Source organism: Brienomyrus brachyistius, chromosome 12 (genome assembly GCF_023856365.1).
Source record: "Brienomyrus brachyistius isolate T26 chromosome 12, BBRACH_0.4, whole genome shotgun sequence".
Lineage (NCBI taxonomy): Eukaryota > Metazoa > Chordata > Actinopteri > Osteoglossiformes > Mormyridae > Brienomyrus > Brienomyrus brachyistius.
Genome location: NC_064544.1, coordinates 13480090 through 13499510, shown reverse-complemented (window position 1 = coordinate 13499510; position 19421 = coordinate 13480090). Strand labels below are relative to the sequence as shown.

Genomic DNA, 19421 nt, shown 5'->3' with positions numbered 1-19421 from the left:
TGTTGTTAAGTGAAATAAGTCAAATAAAACACATTTCCTTTATAACACAGAACAAATATGTAACAGTGCATGTCTGGCATCCTTATTAACTGACAGCATAGTCAAATTCTAGGCTGTCCTTTAACCGTAAATGCGCTAGTTAACTGTTTCACCCCATTGGCGGTCACTTAATAGCTCATTAATTATCTAACTCTGGCGATTCACATTAAAATTAAATTAGGGGGCTTTTTGTAGTTCAGTGGTGGGACATTTTGTGCATCTGAAACATTCATTATGGGTGGTGGATGTCAGCTAACAACAGAGGAAAGACAAGCAATTGTCACACTGAGAGAGGAATGCCACAGTTACAGAGTAATTGCAAAGAAATTGAAAATTCCTTTCCGCACAGTTGCATATACCATCAAGAGACACCAACAAACTGGATCTAATCTGGACAGGAAGAGGGCTGGTAGGCCTCGATCCACTTCTAAGGCACAAGACAAGTTCATAAGAGACACCAGTTTATGTAACAGAAGGCTAAGTGCACCAGAAATCAAAATGCAGCTGAATGACTGCCATGGCACCAAAACATCAACTTCAACTGTGCTCAGAAGACTGAGGGAGGCGGGGCTAAAGGGTTGTGTTTCAGCCAGAAAGCCACTTTTGAGGGTTCCTAACAAGAGGAAAAGGTTTGTGTGGGCCAAAGAACACAGAAACTGGTGTGTAGAAGACTGGTGTAAGGTGCTGTGGACTTCAGAATCAACGTTTGAGATCTTTGGCTCCTCCAGGAGGTGTAACATGCGCTGTTACACTGAAGAGAGGATGCGGCCACAGTGTATGACTTCCGCTGTTAAGTTTGGAGGAGGCAGTGTGATGGTTTGGGGGTGCTTCGCTGGATCTAAAGTGGGAAATCTGCATAGAGTGACTGGAATTTTGAATGAGAAAGACTACCTAAGCATCCTGCAGCGACATGCTATTCCGTCAGGTAACAGACTCGTTGGTCAGCCATTCTTTATGCAACAGGACAATGACCCCAAATTGTGTCACAACTATTGGAGAAGGAAAGAAAATGAAAAGAAGCTAAAACTTATGGCCTGGCCACCACAGTCACCTGACCTGAACCCAATGGAGCTAGTTTGGGATGAACTGGACAGGATGGTCAAGACGAAGGAGCCAACTAGTGTACCACACTTGTGGACAATGCTCCAGGAGTGTTGGAATGAGCTTACAGAGCAGTATTTAATGTCTCTTGTAGAAAGAATGCCTCGAATTTGCTCTGCTGTTATAACTGCTAGAGGAGATTACTTTGATGAATTAAAGATATGACATTGAGTGCATTTTTTAGTGAGTATGAACATACTGTACATTTATTTGCTAGCAAAGGATATTGAGTGTATTTTTAGTAAGTATTAAGTGAGCAGCATGAAAATACAGAAAATATCAGTCTGTGCAAAAACATTTGACTGGTATTGTACACACAATAAAATAAAGCTTCCATTTTCAGATTTCATAAAACTGAAAATTCTAAAAGGCTAAACCTATTTTAAGGATCATTCAAATACATTTTATGTTATGCCAGGTGCCTACCGCAAAATTATTTTGAGGAAACAAACACTAATGATTTTATGCTACTTTTGATTCCGCTAAGGTCACCTAGATGTATTCATCTGACTAAAATTATGGACTATTGGCCCTGTCTGGAATTTTAAACATGAAACAAGACAACACTTATTGTCTCAGTACCCCGGAAACCACAGCGACGTGGAAGCACCTGTTTAAATTTGTGTCTTTGTACAACTTTTGGAACTGTTGAATACAAAGTAGTGCATGTACACTGCCCTTGGTGCACAATGGTGTTTAAGTGTTGTAGCTTCAGTATTGTTTACTGTTAATGGTGAATCTCTATGTGAGTATGTGTTAATGTCTTGTGGGTGCAAGGTTCCAGATAACCACAGACCTCCTGAGAAATATTTCATTCCATCCTCCTGATTTGCTGTTTGGATGTTTGCATTAACAGCCAGATCTACCACCAAGTGTTTTTTTGTATGTTTCCATTTATTTAATTTTTTTTTCTATGATTGCAATGAAATTATGCCTAATATAAAGTATTCAGGGTTGGCGTCCCATCCTGGGTTGTTCCCAGTTTTGTGCCTGTAGCATCCAGGATAGTCTTCGGACCCCTGTAACCCTGAATAGGACAAGTGGTTGCAGATGGATGGATGGATGGATAAAGTATTCAGAAAATGAATAGAAATTGCACATATGAGCTGCAATTTAAAAGGATAAATATTACAGACCGACCATGAGACTAAAATACAACTCCCCCACACAATACAACCAAACCACAATTGTACTGCCTAACCTAATAAGTTGTTAGGTGATTTTCAAAGAGCAGTAAATTGGCCTTAACTGGACTGACAAATACTCTCAATCCAATTAATATGTGCAAAATAATTTCCACTTACAGGGGCGCCAGCACTACGGCAGATGTCAGTGTCAGCCGGGACTCACTGATGCTCTGTGTCATCGAACTCATGAATAATCTGCTAACAACCAACGTCTGTTACTGTGTTACGAATAGCCCCTCATGACATGGCAGAAGTGTAAGTTGCTGGGTGGATGTTGTCCTTTCCAGTAGAACAGGTCACTGTCTTTTTTGCAAAGGTACATTTCAAGGGCCTCAGGGGCTAAAGAAGCGTTAATGAAGTTGGTTGACATTTTACTTTTTTTGCCTTCGGAATACCACACACAACATCTCAATGGAATTCACACGTGCCATATGTCAGGCGTGGCCGTCCATCACATGTTAGGCGTGAACATCTTCTTTGCAAAGTGCGAAATGTCTTTGTTGTTCCTGGAGCTGTCTTTTATACACACATTTGATTTCCATGAGTTTTAACTGTCAAGGAATAGAACAAGTCAAGATTGTAGAGGTAGAGAAAAGCACCTCGCAATGGACATTACTGATGAAGGATATCAATGTCTTGTCATATAGTCAAATATTTATGAATGTGTTCTAACTATTACTGACCCTCCCCTTGATCCTCATCTCTACCCTGGAAATGTTTCTGCAAAAAATAATAATAATAATTAAAATATATATATAATATATATATATAATTTTGTTTTTTTTTTGTGTAATTGGCTTATGAATCCTATATTTATATACTTATATATTTTTTTATATACTTATAATTTTTTTGGATATATATATATATATATATATATATATATATATATATATATATATATATATAATAAACGCTTCACCTAGTTTTTTGTACATATTTGATTATATGGTAGGTTATGTAGATGCCACCAGAAAGCACTCTTGTCTTATGTTATCTAAAATCATTCCTTGCTTAGCTGCAGCAATGTTATGGATTCCTGGTTTTCCTGCATTTGGAACTGCAATACTCACACAGTGCAGGAATACAGCTACCATTCTGACAAAGTATTAAGATCATTTATACTTTCTTTGTAATAAAAATAATAATAACAGTATGGTATGTTGCCACTGTAATTATATACTGTTTGACTCTCCAGACTGTGACTCATAGACACACCCTGAAAAACAAACGGTCTCATATATCCTTTTGTTTTTAACAGAAAGTGTTTGGTTGTATATACCGAGTTATTATTTAACATATTAGCTTTATCTTAGCTACACATGTGACAAAATTTCTACTCATCTCTCCTTGCATCCATTCATTTTTCATAACTGCTTCGATACTTAGGCCTTCGGAAGTACAGGCGCACACTGCATGGGATGCAAATGCATCGTAGGACATTCGCTAAAACCACATGTTTTTCAAGCCACTATGGTGACTGGGAAGTCCACACTCACCAAGCCTTGGCAAGAATTGAACCTACAACCATGGAGGTATGAGACTACAGACAGGCTAAGCCTTCGGTTTGTTTGTACAGCTAGCTGGTTCAACCCGTAGAGTATTGTGCTAGCAATTAAAAGGTTGTGGGTTAAAATCCTGAGAAAGATACATAGATTGTAACGCTTCCCCCTACTAAGTCTTTTTGGAGAAAGTGTCAGATCAATGAATAAATGAAGCTACTGTAATTATTATTGCTCTAAAGCTGAACTCAGTCTCAACACTTTACCCAGTCATAGCTCACCACTAGTTTAAGTAATGGCTTTTTCCAGTTCTAATAAACATGCCCGTTGGTACCATAATTTGTTCTAACCTTGCATGTGCAATACACAAATCTTTACAAAAGAAATAAATGCTGCTTGCATGATAGGCCCCAGTGCATTTGCACCAGTGCTATTATAACCCATCTAGAATTTGCAGATAAATCTGGTAACTCAGCACAGCGCCATACTGTTGTAGTGCAACAAAAGTAACATTTCAAGTGATGGAAACAGCAAATGGTACAATGATGACTTTAGTAAATTAACTATTTTTTACAGCTTGGTTTTTCACCAAAGCAATTTTTTATTAAGTAGAGCTTTTGAATTAAAAGTGCCCTTTGGTCACAGGTGCAATTGCTGAGCAAGGCGAAAGCCTCGGGCCTTTCTAGCGTCGAGCAACATAATACCGTTTTATAATTTCAGTATGACAGACGATTCAGCTATTGTTAGATTTTTGGGTGGGCAGCTGGGTGTGGTTAGCGTAGTAAGCGGATGAGAAACAGTTACCTCCTAGTGGATATAAATACAAGAGTGATGCTATTGCCCTGAAGTGCTTTGTCTCAAGAACCGAGGAAGAAAGCCTGTCTTTGGTACAGATGATCTGTAATGGTTTGCTTCTCTCATAAAGGTAAGTTCATATATTAGACTACAGTAAATACGCTGAGGATAGTTTCTTAAACCATTTGAAATAGACATTGTGTAACTGATGCACTTATTTTTGTATTAGTGTCTCTCAGATGTCCATGCAGATAAACGTATAATGTGGGAAAATTATAAATAGTGAGGAAATTATAAACAGTGTAAACTGCTAATGTTAAACTTATGATATTTCCTCTGTAGGGTCTACACAACAAGCCAACGCAAAAATGCTGTTGATACTGATGTGGCTGTTTGGTAAGTATTCATTACTGTACAATGTTTCTAAAATCAGTTCAACTTTTCCGTACAAACATAGCAAAGGATGTACTCAAGAAATGATGCATCACTCCCAAGGATATTGAGTTTGGATTTGCAAGATAAGAGAGTTAAATTCATTTATTAATTATAAAAAAAACTCAACGCAGTTGGATAAAAAAGATGCACAGCACACCGCAATTTAAATATCCATTTGACATATTTTTTGAGGTGAAATGTCAGCCATTATTAGTCATTTTCTATCTTTGAAAAAGAAAATAAGAAAAGGAAAACATTGATATATTCAATTTTTTTACAAGAAACATATTCCAAATACATTATTTGCAAGTAGGATTCATTTACTAAAGATAATGCAAATTATATAGAGCACATGAATTTATTATTTAACAAAACTTTCTGATTAATTACATTGTAATATGTTCATATTTTCATATTATGTAATTGCAAATGTGTCCAATACCCATTTTCATTTCCCAGTGTTTCAATTTTTAGTTGTTTCTATGTGTTTATCATCTTACAATTTACAGTTTTAGCAGATCCTTTAAATTCAGATGAGATGTCTTCTACATCACAAGCTTCGTCATCAACACAAGTACTTATAACTTCAAGAAAGTCAACTGAAGTCCCCACGTCACATGCCATCTTGGAATCAACTAGCACAATAGATCCACTGATATCAAATCTAACATCTACAAATTCATCTACAGTAGAAGCTTTTAAACCAAGACCTTCAACAACAGAATCATTCATAAGTTCACCAAGTTCATCTGAAATCCCCACACCACTGACAGTTTTGGATTTGGCAAGCAAAACCTCTAAAAGTCCAACAGAGGAAATGCATTTGACCACAGGAAACGATTTAACGTCAGATTCTTTAACACAAACATCTACCATGGATGTTTTATCAGTTTCTAATAGTTTAGCTACAGACGCTGAACAAAGCACAAGAATACCTGTGGAAGGTAAAACTTCAGATGAAATGCATTTGTCTACAGAAGTTGTTTTTACACCAGAGCCTTCTTCAAACGAATCATTTTCATCCTCACCAAGTTCATCTGAAGTCCCCAGATTACATGGTAATTCCTTTTCAGAAAGCACTTTCTCTTCATATCCAACAGAACCAGAAACATCTACCATGGATATTTTATCAACTTCTGAGAGTTCATCTACAGGATTTGAGCTAAGCACAAGTATATTTGTGGAACTTTCAACTTCAGAAGAAACACATTTGTCCACAGAAGAAGTTTATACATTAGAACCTTCAACGACAGAATCTTTTATATCTTCACCAAGTCCATCTGAATTCCACACTTTACTCAATGATTTGTATACAGAAAGTCAATTCTCTACAAATCCAGCTGAATCAGAAATATCTACAATGGATAATTTATCAACCTCTGAGAGTTCATCTACAGGATTTGAGCTAAGCACAAGTATATTTGTGGAACTTTCAACTTCAGAAGAAACACATTTGTCCACAGAAGAAGTTTATACATTAGAACCTTCAACAACAGAATCTTTTATATCTTCACCAAGTCCATCTGAATTCCACACTTTACTCAATGATTTGTATACAGAAAGTCAATTCTCTACAAATCCAACTGAATCAGAAATATCTACAATGGATAATTTATCAACCTCTGAGAGTTCATCTACAGGATTTGAGCTAAGCACAAGTATATCTGCGGAACTTACAACTTCAGATGAAACACATTTGTCCACAGAAGAAGCTTTTACATCAGAACCTTCAAAAAGAGAATCATTCGTATCTTCACCAAGTCCACCTGAATTCCCCACAGAAAGCAGAATCTCTGCAGGTCCCACAGGAACAGGATCATTTACCATGGAGATTTCACAAACTGAGAATTCAGCTACAGATGCTGAACTAAACACAGGTTCACCAAGTTCATCTGAAGTTCCCATGGATACATTTACATCAGATGTAGCTGAATCAGGGTGTCCCACAATGGAATTAAACAAGCAAACTGTAACGTGTCTTTCAGTGCTTTTGCCTCTCCTGTTAGGCCACTGGAATTAGTTTATATTCAGTACCAAATGGATAAAAGGCAGAAACACATATGACGGACCATGAAGAAAAGACAATACACAGCAGCTAAAGCATAATGAAAGCTTCTGCACTGTTGTACTTACCTGGACAGAACTAAACACTGAATTGCTTTAGCTTTGTAAAGAGTAAAATGTTGTTCTTGGATAAAAGTCCTATTTGAGCAAATGAGTATTAATATACAGGGCTAAAACATTCCAGTAAAGATTACCTGTGACTGAGAAAAGCAATAACCCTTACCTGTCCGTGCCAAGTCAGCTGAAATATCACTTGAATCTGTTGATAACAGTGGAACAAATATGCGATCAGAATGCTGCAGAGTATTTTCTCACAGCATGTTTATTTTGTTTTCCAAACTTCAGAATGTATTCTTCACATCAAATATACATGCATTGAGTGTTTGTACTTATTCTGTTTAGGGAATAGGAAACAGCTACATTTGTTTCTAAAATAAAGAAGGCTGAAATATGTAAATTACAAAGAAATTAAAAAGAAAGAAAAGAACAGAAGATGTATATAACTCATAATACTGTAATTATTAGCAGTCATGTTAATGAGAGTAGGGCTCTGGGTTAGGACTCATGCCTGCGATCGGAAAGTTACTGGTTTAAATCACATGGCTAGTGGAGTGATGTCACTGTTAGGCCCTTGAGCAAGGCCCAATTGCACTAGGGGCTGGATGACCCTGTTATAAATATTTTAAGTCTCTTTGGACAAAAGTGTCCAATAAAATGTAAATGATTAAGTACTGAAAAAACCTTTGCTGTATTATTGTATAGGTATTATAGTGTCATTATTTATATTTTTAAAGCACCTAATCATAATTATAAAGCAACAAAGATGTTGGTAATTACCAAGTTAAATTACTTATCTTTCTATCATCTATATAGTGCCTGTAAGGTGATTCCTATATTAAAATCAATTAAATAAGTGATTAATAAAAATGTGATTATTAAAAATGTACTTTTAATTGGTCCTTTTCATCAGTTTTGCTTCAAAACTTCAGTCTTTGTTTTTCACAAGTGTATTCCATGGTTTCCCAGGAGGGAAAAGACAACAGCTGACGTGATTTCCGTATTCTTCTGACTTGTCACTAAACTGGTTTTATTTCATTCACATATTGAAGTTAACCTTTTGCATTCTCCTTTTTCACCATGAATTATTTTTAATATAAAAGGACGTCTGAAATTGGCAGGTTGAACTTAATAATGTTAAATTTAATATTGACTGTTAAAATATACCACGCACAACTTAAACTTACATTGGGCTGTTGTAAACTAGTTTAAGTAAATAACACAACTGAACATTATGTGAACAAGCTTGAATTCTGCTTTCCACAGCAGATGGTCTCTTTCTGCTCGAAGGATGTCATCGGGTGCAGAGCTGGAGAGCTTGAAATATTACTCACTATAGGCAATGCTCACAGCAGGAGCACCTGACTGGCCTACAGGCAACATGCATATTATGGCAAATGGTGACACCTCCTACCTTTCTTTCCTACACAGTCTTTATATCTGTTGTGTTTCCGTATGAAAGCTTGTTAATTATACTTTAATTGTTTTAAAGCTACAGCTGGAGTCAGAAATTAAACTGTATGTGTCTTTGGATCAGTATAATTAAACTGTGATTTCTCCCGAGAAACAAAAGTGTCCTACAGCTAAAAGTGTCCTTCAGTTAAAAGTGTCCTTGAGTTAATAGAATTAACAACCACACCTTTAACTTGCTCAAAGGAATGTTACGTAATGTGTCTGTACACTCACCGGATTGTAGTCAGCCTGGATTGGTACCATTCCTTTCCTGTTGCTTTAAATGCTGCGTAATTTGCAATATCAATAAAACATTACATCTACTGTATATATTCGTGCATACGTGGGTACTTGTGGAAATTAGGTTTTTCGTTAACATTTTAGGCATACATTTGTCTTTAAATACTTCTGAATTAAAATGCATCACATAATACAAATTCAGGGCAAAAGCAGAGCTCAATAAAATTGAAAATGCTCTAAATATTGGATTACTAAAGAAAAGTACAGAAGGCATCCAGTCAGTATAGGTTCAGCTATAAATCACCCAGCATCTTTCCTGCTCTTCTAACGCGATTTTCAGAGGTTTAATGTACTTGCTGGTTGTTCCTCTCTTCAGTTTGTCCCATATATACTTTCTAAGGGCTTGAAGTATGGACAGGGGTCATAAGTTTAGTCACAAGTTTGGGTTTCCTTAACTTTCATTGTTAATCAGGTCAATCAAATAATTTTGAGATGTGTTCTCTCACTATATATTATTGGGACAAACAAACAAGTACAGGTGGTTATCTTTGTGTACATTTCTTAATTTCCATTTGTTGTGCAAGAATTACAGAAATGTCCCATCTTTCTATCCTCCAACAATATGCCGGGGTGGGTGGGCAGGGTGAAAGCCTGCCATTTCTCAGAATTCACTAGTAGCTCTGTAGCTGCAAGTCTTACTCTCAGTGAAATATCTATGAATCAGTAGATCACTGTTACACCGGGGTGCTATGGAGGTGGCATGCATGTGGGGTCAGGCACTTTGAAAATTCTTGACGATCTATATTGTCAATAAAGTAAGTTTTGCTCATGTGGACAATGATGCTACAGGAATTAGCCGTAGCGTGAATGTTCATGTAAGGTGCACTATATATAGAAAAAGGCTTGCGAGAGGCTATTTGAAAATACGAACTTGTGGAACAGGTTCGGGCAGAATATTTACTAAGCAGGATTTGAAGACAGGACTGAAAGACAAGCTTCGCATTGACTTCTCACATTTCCTCTTATATTCTTATCTCTTCAGTCTCAGTTTTCTGGCTTTATGAATCTAAGAAATCTGCCAAGATAGGTTAGTACAAATACTTGTCTGTTACTTATATCCTATTTTTATCATATTAATAATTTTATATTGTTATATTTAATAAAACATACCCATGTACATTTCTGTGTGATTTTTAATCTTCCTATACATAAGTATTGTATGTTATAAAGGAATAGTATTGCATAGAATTTACTTGAAGAATTGATCATATTTTTGTACTTAATTGCTGGCTACTGTATGTATTGGTTGTCTCAAATTCAGAGTTCAACGAAGGATCAAAATGTCATCGTATATAATGAGGGATTTGATCATCGTTTTCATAATTGGTGAGTTATGACACCCCGATCAACAGTATAAAACAGACTATTTTCATTCTGTGTATTCTGGACATGTTTAAAGAAAACCAGACATGAGCTTAAATGTTCAGATATGAGAATCTAACTCCTGTTTCTTTTGAGATATTTAACTATATTTTAATGTAAATGTAACACACACACACGCATATACACAGTTTCTTTACTGTCAAACGTTAAACCAAACGTTTTCTGTTTTACACCAATAAATATTAACATATTTTTTGCATTGGTTAAATGTCAGAATAAAGAGAGAGAATTTTATGGATTTTTTTTTTTTTTTACTTTCATCAGTCAAAAACTTACATACACTTCCTTAGTGTTTGGTAGAATTGCCCTGAAACTGTTTCACTTGGGCCAAACATTTTGGGTATCCTTCCGCAAGCTTTCTACAATAGTTTGCTGGAATTTTGGCTCACTCCTCTTGACAGAACTGGTGTAACTGGGTCAGGTTTGTAGGCCTTCTTGCTCGCACTCGCCTTTTCAGTGCCGCCCACAAATTTCCTCTGGGATTGAGATCAGGGCTTTGTGATGGCCACTCCAATACCTTGACTTTGTTGTCCTTAAGCCACTTTGTGAATAATTTGGAGGTATGCTTGGGGTCATTGTCCATTTGAAAGACCCATTTGTGCCCAAGTTCCTGGCTGATGTCTTCAAATGTTACTTCAATATATCCACATAATTATCTTTTCTCACAATGCTATCTATTCTGTGAAGGGCACCAGTCCCTTCTGCAGGAAAGCGACCTCACATCATTATACTACCACCCTCATACTTCACAGTTAGGATGGTGTTCTGAGGCTTCAAAGCTTTCCCCTTTTTCCTCCATAAATACCGTTTGTCATTATGGCCAAACAGTTCAATTTTAGTTTCGTCAGACCACAGGACATATCTCCATAAATTAAGAATTATGTCCCCATGTGCAGTTGCAAACTGTAGTCTGGCTTTTTTATGGTGGATTTTGAAGTGATGACTCTCCTCCCAGAGTCACCTTTCAGTTCATGTCGGTACAGGACTCGTTTTACTGTGAATAATCACACTGGCTTACCAGTTTCAGCCAGCATCTTCACAAGGTCTTTTGTTGTTGTCCTGGGCTTGATTCGCACATTTCGCACCAAAAAACGTTCCTCTCTGGGACTCAGAATCTGTCTCCTTCCTGAGCGGTATGACAGTTGTTCATTCCCATGCTTTTTATACTTGCGTATTATTGTCTGAATGGATGAACGTGAGACCTTCAGGCATCTGGAAATTGCACCTAAGGATGAGCCACACTTGTGGAGGTCCACGATTCTTTTCCTGATGTCTTGGTTGATTTCTCGTGATTTTCCCATGATGTCAAAGAAAGAGGCTCTGCGTTTAAGGTGTGCCTGAGTATTAATCCACAGGTGTGCCACCAATTAACTCAGATGGAATCAATTAACTAATCAATTAACTACTTAAGCTCAGAATGGAATCATCTGGAGTTTTCTTTTTGTTTAAAGAGACAATAAACTTAGTGTATGTATGCTTCTGACTTTGATGAAAGTGATATAAAAATACATAAAAATTCTCTTTCTCTTTATTCTGACATTTAATAAATGCAAAAACATTTTTATATTTATTGATTTAAAACAAAGTTTACTCTGATTTAATTTTTGACAGTAAAGAAAAAAAGTTTTTTTCTGAAGTGTATCTGGTTTCAACTATGTGTGTGTGTGTGTGTGTGTGTGTGTGTGTGTAGTAGTAGTAGTAGTAGTAGTAGTTCATGAGCTAGCATTGTAACTAGCTTATTTTTGGCTTAGTTCCTGTGGGACTTTGTGGTTGTCATGGAAAGTGGTACGCAGGTGTATATCAGTAATGAACTTTATTAGTTGGTGCAAAACCTGGATATATATACCATAACCAAATAGGATTTACATTTAAGCTTATTTCGTAAATAGAAAAATTATATTACTTGGGAATTGATGACAGAAGTTTCATTTAATCAAAGTTAGTAAGCTCATGACATGAAAATTCTCCCAGCACAATAAGCAAAATATATATTTTTTTCTCCCCACAAAGTGGCAACAGCTGATGTGTGTGTGGCTAGTTGGACATCTCTTTCTGGCCAGCGATCGATTCCATCTGCAAAATCTGAGGTCAGCGCCTTAGTAACCACAATAATTCAGGGAATCATCCAACTGTACCAAGCCACAAGTGTTTCATGCACACCTTCCACAGCGTTTACAGCTTCAGACGCAATAACAAAAATGCCTAATATTTCTGCCTCCATAACAATGTCATCCTCTGCGGACACTACTACAACAACAATTCCAACTTCATCCACAACATCACCAATGTCTGTAACTGCAACTCCTACCATAACACTACCATCATCTTCAGGTTCAAACACGACATTAGTTCTTACCACATCTAGAACTATGACTTCTTCCTCAACCAAAATCTCAGCCCTAGATGATTCTACATTGATAGTATCTACACCTCCAATCTCTACAACATCAATGCCTGGAACTGGAACTTTTACCACAAAAATTCCAACATCCACATCATTACCCATAATCACTGCATTAACAGAATCTACCACATCAGTTCTTACAACGTCATCTGTCACAACATCTTCCCCACCAGACTATAAATCAACAACATCTAAACCTACAAACTCTACACCATCAATGTCTTTAGGCTCTATGACATACACCATTATGAATTCATCCTCATCTATGACCACTGGACCCCGAGAATCTACCACAAAAATACCTATTACTTCAACCTCAGTCAGAGTAGCTACCCTACCAGACTCAATAACAAAATTATCAGTGCCTTCATATTCTACATCAACAATGCATGTAACTCCAGCCTTGACAACAACAATACCAATATCTTCAATTTCAACAACAAGACCTTCAATTTTAGTTCCAACCACATCCATAAATAAGAATTCACCCTCAACCACAATTACTGCACCCCCATATTCCAGTACAACACGTATAAATGCATCTCATGTCACTCTTTCTCCCCACCCACACTTTGCATCAACACTATCTACACCTTCATCCTCTACAATAATACCTGTAACTGTAGCAGCTACCAGAAATATAGCAGCATCTACATCATCAACAAAAATCACTGCAACCGTAGAATCTAGCACGACGCCTATAACATCATCCTTTATCACAATGTCTACCTCTCCAGACTCTATCACAACATCTACACCTCCATCCTCCACGCGATCAATGTCTGTAACCTCTGCCTCCACATTACCATCATCTTCAGCCTCAATGATAAAACCTTCAACTTTAGTTACTACCACATCAAAAATTATGTCATCCTCAAACACAATCACTGCACCCCAAGACTCCACCACAACAATGCTTCTAACATCATCCTCTGTCACTCTACCTACATCACCAAAATCTGTCTTGACAAAAAGACCCTCTACAACAATGCTTATACCTGTAACCTCAAAAAGAAATATTCCAATATCTATTTCAAGCACAATCATTATACCGCCAGAATCAAACACAAGAACATCAACCTCTGTTACTACCTCTACTCTACAAGACTCTGCATTGACAAAACCTGGGCATTCATTGTCAACATCATCAATTCCTTTACCCACAGCTTCTCCCACATCTATAACATCATCAGCTTCAGCCACAATTGCACCCCCAGAATCCACCACAACAATACCTATAAATCCAGCTTCTATCTATACATCTCCCCTATCAGATGTTAGAATGACAAAATCTGCAATTTCATCTCTTAAAACAATGTCAGTAACTGAAACCTCTACCAGAAATAGTCAAATATCTACTTCATCAACCACATTCACTACACCACCAGAAACTACAACACAATCATTTTCTCTTACTACATCTGTTCCACCAGACTCTACCTCAACAAAATTTGCTCATTCATCATCAATTAATTTATACTCAACAATACAGACATCAGCAGGCTCAATCACAATTACTACACCCCCAGAACCTACCAAAACAATACCTATAAATGCATTTTATTCCACTATATCTCCCCTATCAAATGGTACTTTAACAAAAGATACTGCATTATCAAAATCAATGCTTGTAACTCCAACCTCTACCAGAAATATCCCAATACTTACTTCATCAATCACAATCACTACACCACCAAAATCTCCCACAAAAAGACCATCATTCTCTTTTATTACATCAACCCCACCAAATCCTACCTTAACAAAACCAAATTCGTCTTTTACATCAGTTCCTTTACCTACAGCATCTAGCAGAATAGCAACACCTTCTGCTTCAACCAAAATCATCGCACTCCCATTACCCACCACAACCATTCCTAAAAAAACACCCTCTGTCACTTCATCTCGTACAACGATACCTGTAACTGAAATCTCTACTAGGAATATTCTAATATCTACTTCATCAATCACAGTCAGTAAAACACCAGAATCTACCACAAAATTACCATCTTCTCTTACCACATCAACTCCACAAGATCCTACCTTAAAAAAACTTACATCTTCATCTTCTAGACTAATGTCTGTAGCTATAATGTCTGCCAGAAATATAGCAACATCTGCTTCATCAATCACGATCACTACACCACCAGCATTTACTACATCTGTGTCAAAAACTACAACTGGATCAGGTACATCAACAACAACTGAGACACGAACTGCAAACATTTTCCCAGTCTCTGCATCAACATCTTCATCCACTAGTCACTCTACACCAACAATCTCTTCAGGTTCTCCTCCAGCGCTGACAAATGAATCCCTAAACCAAGCAACCATCCCAACAACTGTGTCTAAAACTACAATCACTAGATCTTGGACAACATCAAGGACAACGGCAGCAGTTGCAAAAAGTGCTGGAAACATTTCCCCAGTTTCTGCATCATCAAATTTATTCCTTTCTCAAATCATATCAAAAGGCTCTTCAGCCTCTCCTCCATCAATGACAAGTGAATCCCCATCCCATGCCACCGCCTCAAAAACTACCGCAGCTGGATCCAGTGTAACATCATCAACAACAGCGACAAGTACTGCAAACATTATCCAAGTTTCTACATTATCCACTGCAGAAATGACAAGTCAGTCCATAACCCATGCTAATGTCTCACCATATATGTCAAAAACTACAACTACAGTACCCGGATCAATTACAACATCAGTGACATTTGCAACAGCTGCTAAAAACACTACAGACATTTTTCCACTTGCTCCCTCATTATCTTCCTCCCCTACTCAAACTGAATCAACAAATTCTTCTCATCCATCACACACAAGTAAATCCCTAACTCTTGCCACTATCTCAATGTCTGGGCCTAAAAGTACAGCATCTACATCTACTATATCAACATCTACTGAAACAGCCACTACTAATACTGTAAACCAATTTCCAGTCTCCATGTCATCATCTTTATCTTCTAGTAAACCTTCAAGAAAAAGGTCTTCAACATCATATTCATTCCCTAATCACTCTGCATCAACAAGCTCGACCTCTGCTCCATCAATGATAAGTGAATCCCAAACCCTTTCCACCATCTCGACATCTGTGTCAACAGCTATAGCAGCTGCATCCGGTATGACATCATCAACAACTGTGACAGGTACTGCACACATCATATCAGCCTCTGCACCATCATCATCATCATCATCCCTTAGTCACACTGCATCAACAAGTTCTTCAGCTTCACCTCCATCAAAAACAAGCGAATCCCTAACCCATGCCACCGTCTCAACAACTGTGCCCATGACTGCAGCAGCTGGATCTCATACTCCAACAACTGCAACAGCTGCTACAAGTAATGCAAACCATTTTCCAGTCTCCATGTCATCATCTTTATCTTCTAGTAAACCTTCAAGAAAAAGGTCTTCAACATCATATTCATTCCCTAATCACTCTGCATCAACAACCTCGACCTCTGCTCCATCAATGATAAGTGAATCCCAAACCCTTTCCACCATCTCGACATCTGTGTCAACAGCTATAGCAGCTGCATCCAGTATGACATCATCACCAACTGCGACAGGTACTGCAAACATCATATCAGCCTCTGCACCACCATCATCATCCCTTAGTCACACTGCATCAACAAATTCTTCAGCCTCACCTCCATCAAAAACAAGTGAATCCCTAACCCATGCCACCGTCTCAACATCTGTGCCCATGACTACAGCAGGTGGATCTCATACTCCAAAAACTGCAACAGCTGCTACAAGTAATGCAAACTTTTTCCCAATAACTGCATCATCATCATCATCTTCATCCCCTACTCAAACTGCATCAACAAGCTCTTCAGTCTCTCCTCAAACTGTGGCAAGTAAATCCCTAACACATACTGCTTTCTTGACATCTGTATCTGAAATTACAGATCCTGGATTTATTACAACAACAACAACAACAAAATCTGCAGCAGCAGCTAAAAGTACTGAAAACATTTTTCCATTTTTTTCAACATCTGCTGTAAGAACTGCAAACCTTTTTCCAGTCTCCATGTCATCATCTTCGTCTTCTAGTCAAGATTCAAGAAAAAAGTCTTCAACATCATCTTCATTCCCTAGTTACACTGCATCAAGCTCTTCAACCTCTGCTTCATCAATGATAAGTGAATCCCAAACCCATTCCACCATCTCGACATTTGTGTCAACAGCTATAGCAGCTGCATCCAGTATGACATCATCAACAACTGCGACAGATACTGCAAACATCATATCAGCCTCTGCAACATCATCATCATCATCATCATCATCCCTTAGTCACACTACATCAACAAGTTCTTCACCCTCACCTCCATCAAAAACAAGTGAATCCCTAACCCATACCACTGTCTCAACATCTGTGCCCATGACTACAGCAGGTGGATCTCATACCCCAAAAATTACAACTGTTGCTGTAAGTACTCCAAACGTTTTTCCAGTCTCCATGTCAATATCTTCATCTTCTAGTCAAGCTTCAATAAAAAAGTCTTCAACATCATCTTCATTGCCTAGTTACAATGCATCAAGCTCTTCAACCTCTGCTCCATCAATGATAAGTGAATCCCAAACCCTTTCCACCATCTCGAAATCTGTGTCTACAGCTATAGCAGCTGCATCCAGTATGACATCATCAACAACTGTGACAGGTACTGCACACATCATATCAGCCTCTGCACCACCATCATCATCCCTTAGTCACACTGCATCAACAAGTTCTTCAGCTTCACCTCCATCAAAAACAAGTGAATCCCTAACCCATGCCACCGTCTCAACATCTATGCCCATGACTACCGCAGCTGGATCTCGTACTCCAACAATTGCAACAGCTGCTACAAGTACTGCAAACCTTTTTCCAATCTCCATGCTATCATCTTCATCTTCTACTCAAGCTTCAAGCAAAACGTCATCAACATCATCTTCATTCCCTAGCCACACTGCACTAACAAGCTCTTCAACCTCTGCTACATCAATGATAAGTGAATCTGAAACGCATTCCACCATGTCGACATCTGTGTCTAAAACTATAGCAGCTGCACCCAGTATAACATCATCAATAACTGCGACAGTTACTGCAAACATCATATCAGACTCTGCACCATCATCATCATCCCTTAGTCACACTACATCAACAAGTTCTTCAGCCTTGACTCCTTCAATAACAAGTGAATCCCTAACCCATGCCACAGTCTCAACATATGTGCCCATGACTACAGTAGCTGGATCTCATACTCCAACAACTGCAACAGCTGCTACAAGTACTGCAAACCATGTTCCAGTCTCCATGTCATCATCTTCATCTTCTAGTCAACCTTCAATAAAAAAGTCTTCAACATCATCTTCATTGCCTAGTTACACTGCATCAAGCTCTTCAACCTCTGCTCCATCAATGATAAGTGAATCCCAAACCCTTTCCACCATCTCGACATCGGTGTCAACAGCTATAGCAGCTGCATCCAGTATGACATCATCACCAACTGCGACAGGTACTGCAAATATCATATCAGTCTCTGCACCATCATCATCATCATCATCCCTTAGTCACACTGCATCAACAAGTTCTTCAGCTTCACCTCCATCAAAAACAAGTGAATCCCTAACCCATGCCACCATCTCAACATCTATGCCCATGACTACCACAGCTGGATCTCGTACTCCAACAATTGCAACAGCTGCTACAAGTACTGCAAACCTTTTTCCAATCTCCATGTTATCATCTTCATCTTCTACTCAAGCTTCAAGCAAAATGTCATCAACATCATCTTCATTCCCTAGCCACACTGCACTAACAAGCTCTTCAACCTCTGCTACATCAATGATAAGTGAATCTGAAACGCATTCCACCATGTCGACATCTGTGTCTAAAACTATAGCAGCTGCACCCAGTATAACATCATCAATAACTGCGACAGTTACTGCAAACATCATATCAGACTCTGCACCATCATCATCATCCCTTAGTCACAATACATCAACAAGTTCTTCAGCCTCGCCTCCTTCAAAAACAAGTGAATCCCTAACCCATGCCACCGTCTCAACATCTGTGCCCATGACTACAGCAGCTGGATCTCGTACTCCAACAATTTCAACAGCTGCTACAAGTACTGCAAACCTTTTTCCAATCTCCATGACATCATCTTCATCTTCTAGTCAAGCTTCAAGCAAAAAGTCTTCAACATCATCTTCATTCCCTAATCACTCTGCATCAACAAGCTCAACCTCTGCTCCATCAATGACAAGTGAATCCCAAACCCTTTCCACCATCTCGACATCTGTGTCAACAGCTATAGCAGCTGCATCCAGTATGACATCATCACCAACTGCGACAGGTACTGCAAATATCATATCAGTCTCTGCACCATCATCATCATCATCATCCCTTAGTCACACTGCATCAACAAGTTCTTCAGCTTCACCTCCATCAAAAACAAGTGAATCCCTAACCCATGCCACCATCTCAACATCTATGCCCATGACTACCGCAGCTGGATCTCGTACTCCAACAATTGCAACAGCTGCTACAAGTACTGCAAACCTTTTTCCAATCTCCATGTCATCATCTTCATCTTCTACTCAAGCTTCAAGCAAAACATCATCAACATCATCTTCATTCCCTAGCCACACAGCACTAACAAGCTCTTCAACCTCTGCTACATCAATGATAAGTGAATCTGAAACGCATTC

General features: G+C 38.2%; 2 protein-coding genes across 2 annotated transcripts; both read left to right on the top strand.

Moving 5' to 3' along the window:
* The first annotated feature begins 4693 nt into the window (after window positions 1-4693).
* On the top strand, window positions 4694-7936 carry LOC125704370 (uncharacterized). Its single transcript, XM_048969794.1, has 3 exons — window positions 4694-4754; window positions 4967-5020; window positions 5569-7936. Exons 1-3 carry the CDS (start codon window positions 4733-4735, stop codon window positions 7077-7079), a joined length of 1587 nt encoding a protein of 528 aa, XP_048825751.1. The 5' UTR covers window positions 4694-4732; the 3' UTR covers window positions 7080-7936.
* Window positions 7937-9763: 1827 nt separating this feature from the next.
* LOC125705222 (uncharacterized) lies at window positions 9764-17683 on the top strand. Its single transcript, XM_048971666.1, has 5 exons — window positions 9764-9959; window positions 10194-10258; window positions 12326-16441; window positions 17120-17386; window positions 17670-17683. Exons 2-5 carry the CDS (start codon window positions 10213-10215, stop codon window positions 17681-17683), a joined length of 4443 nt encoding a protein of 1480 aa, XP_048827623.1. The 5' UTR covers window positions 9764-9959; window positions 10194-10212.
* The last annotated feature ends 1738 nt before the right edge of the window (window positions 17684-19421 follow it).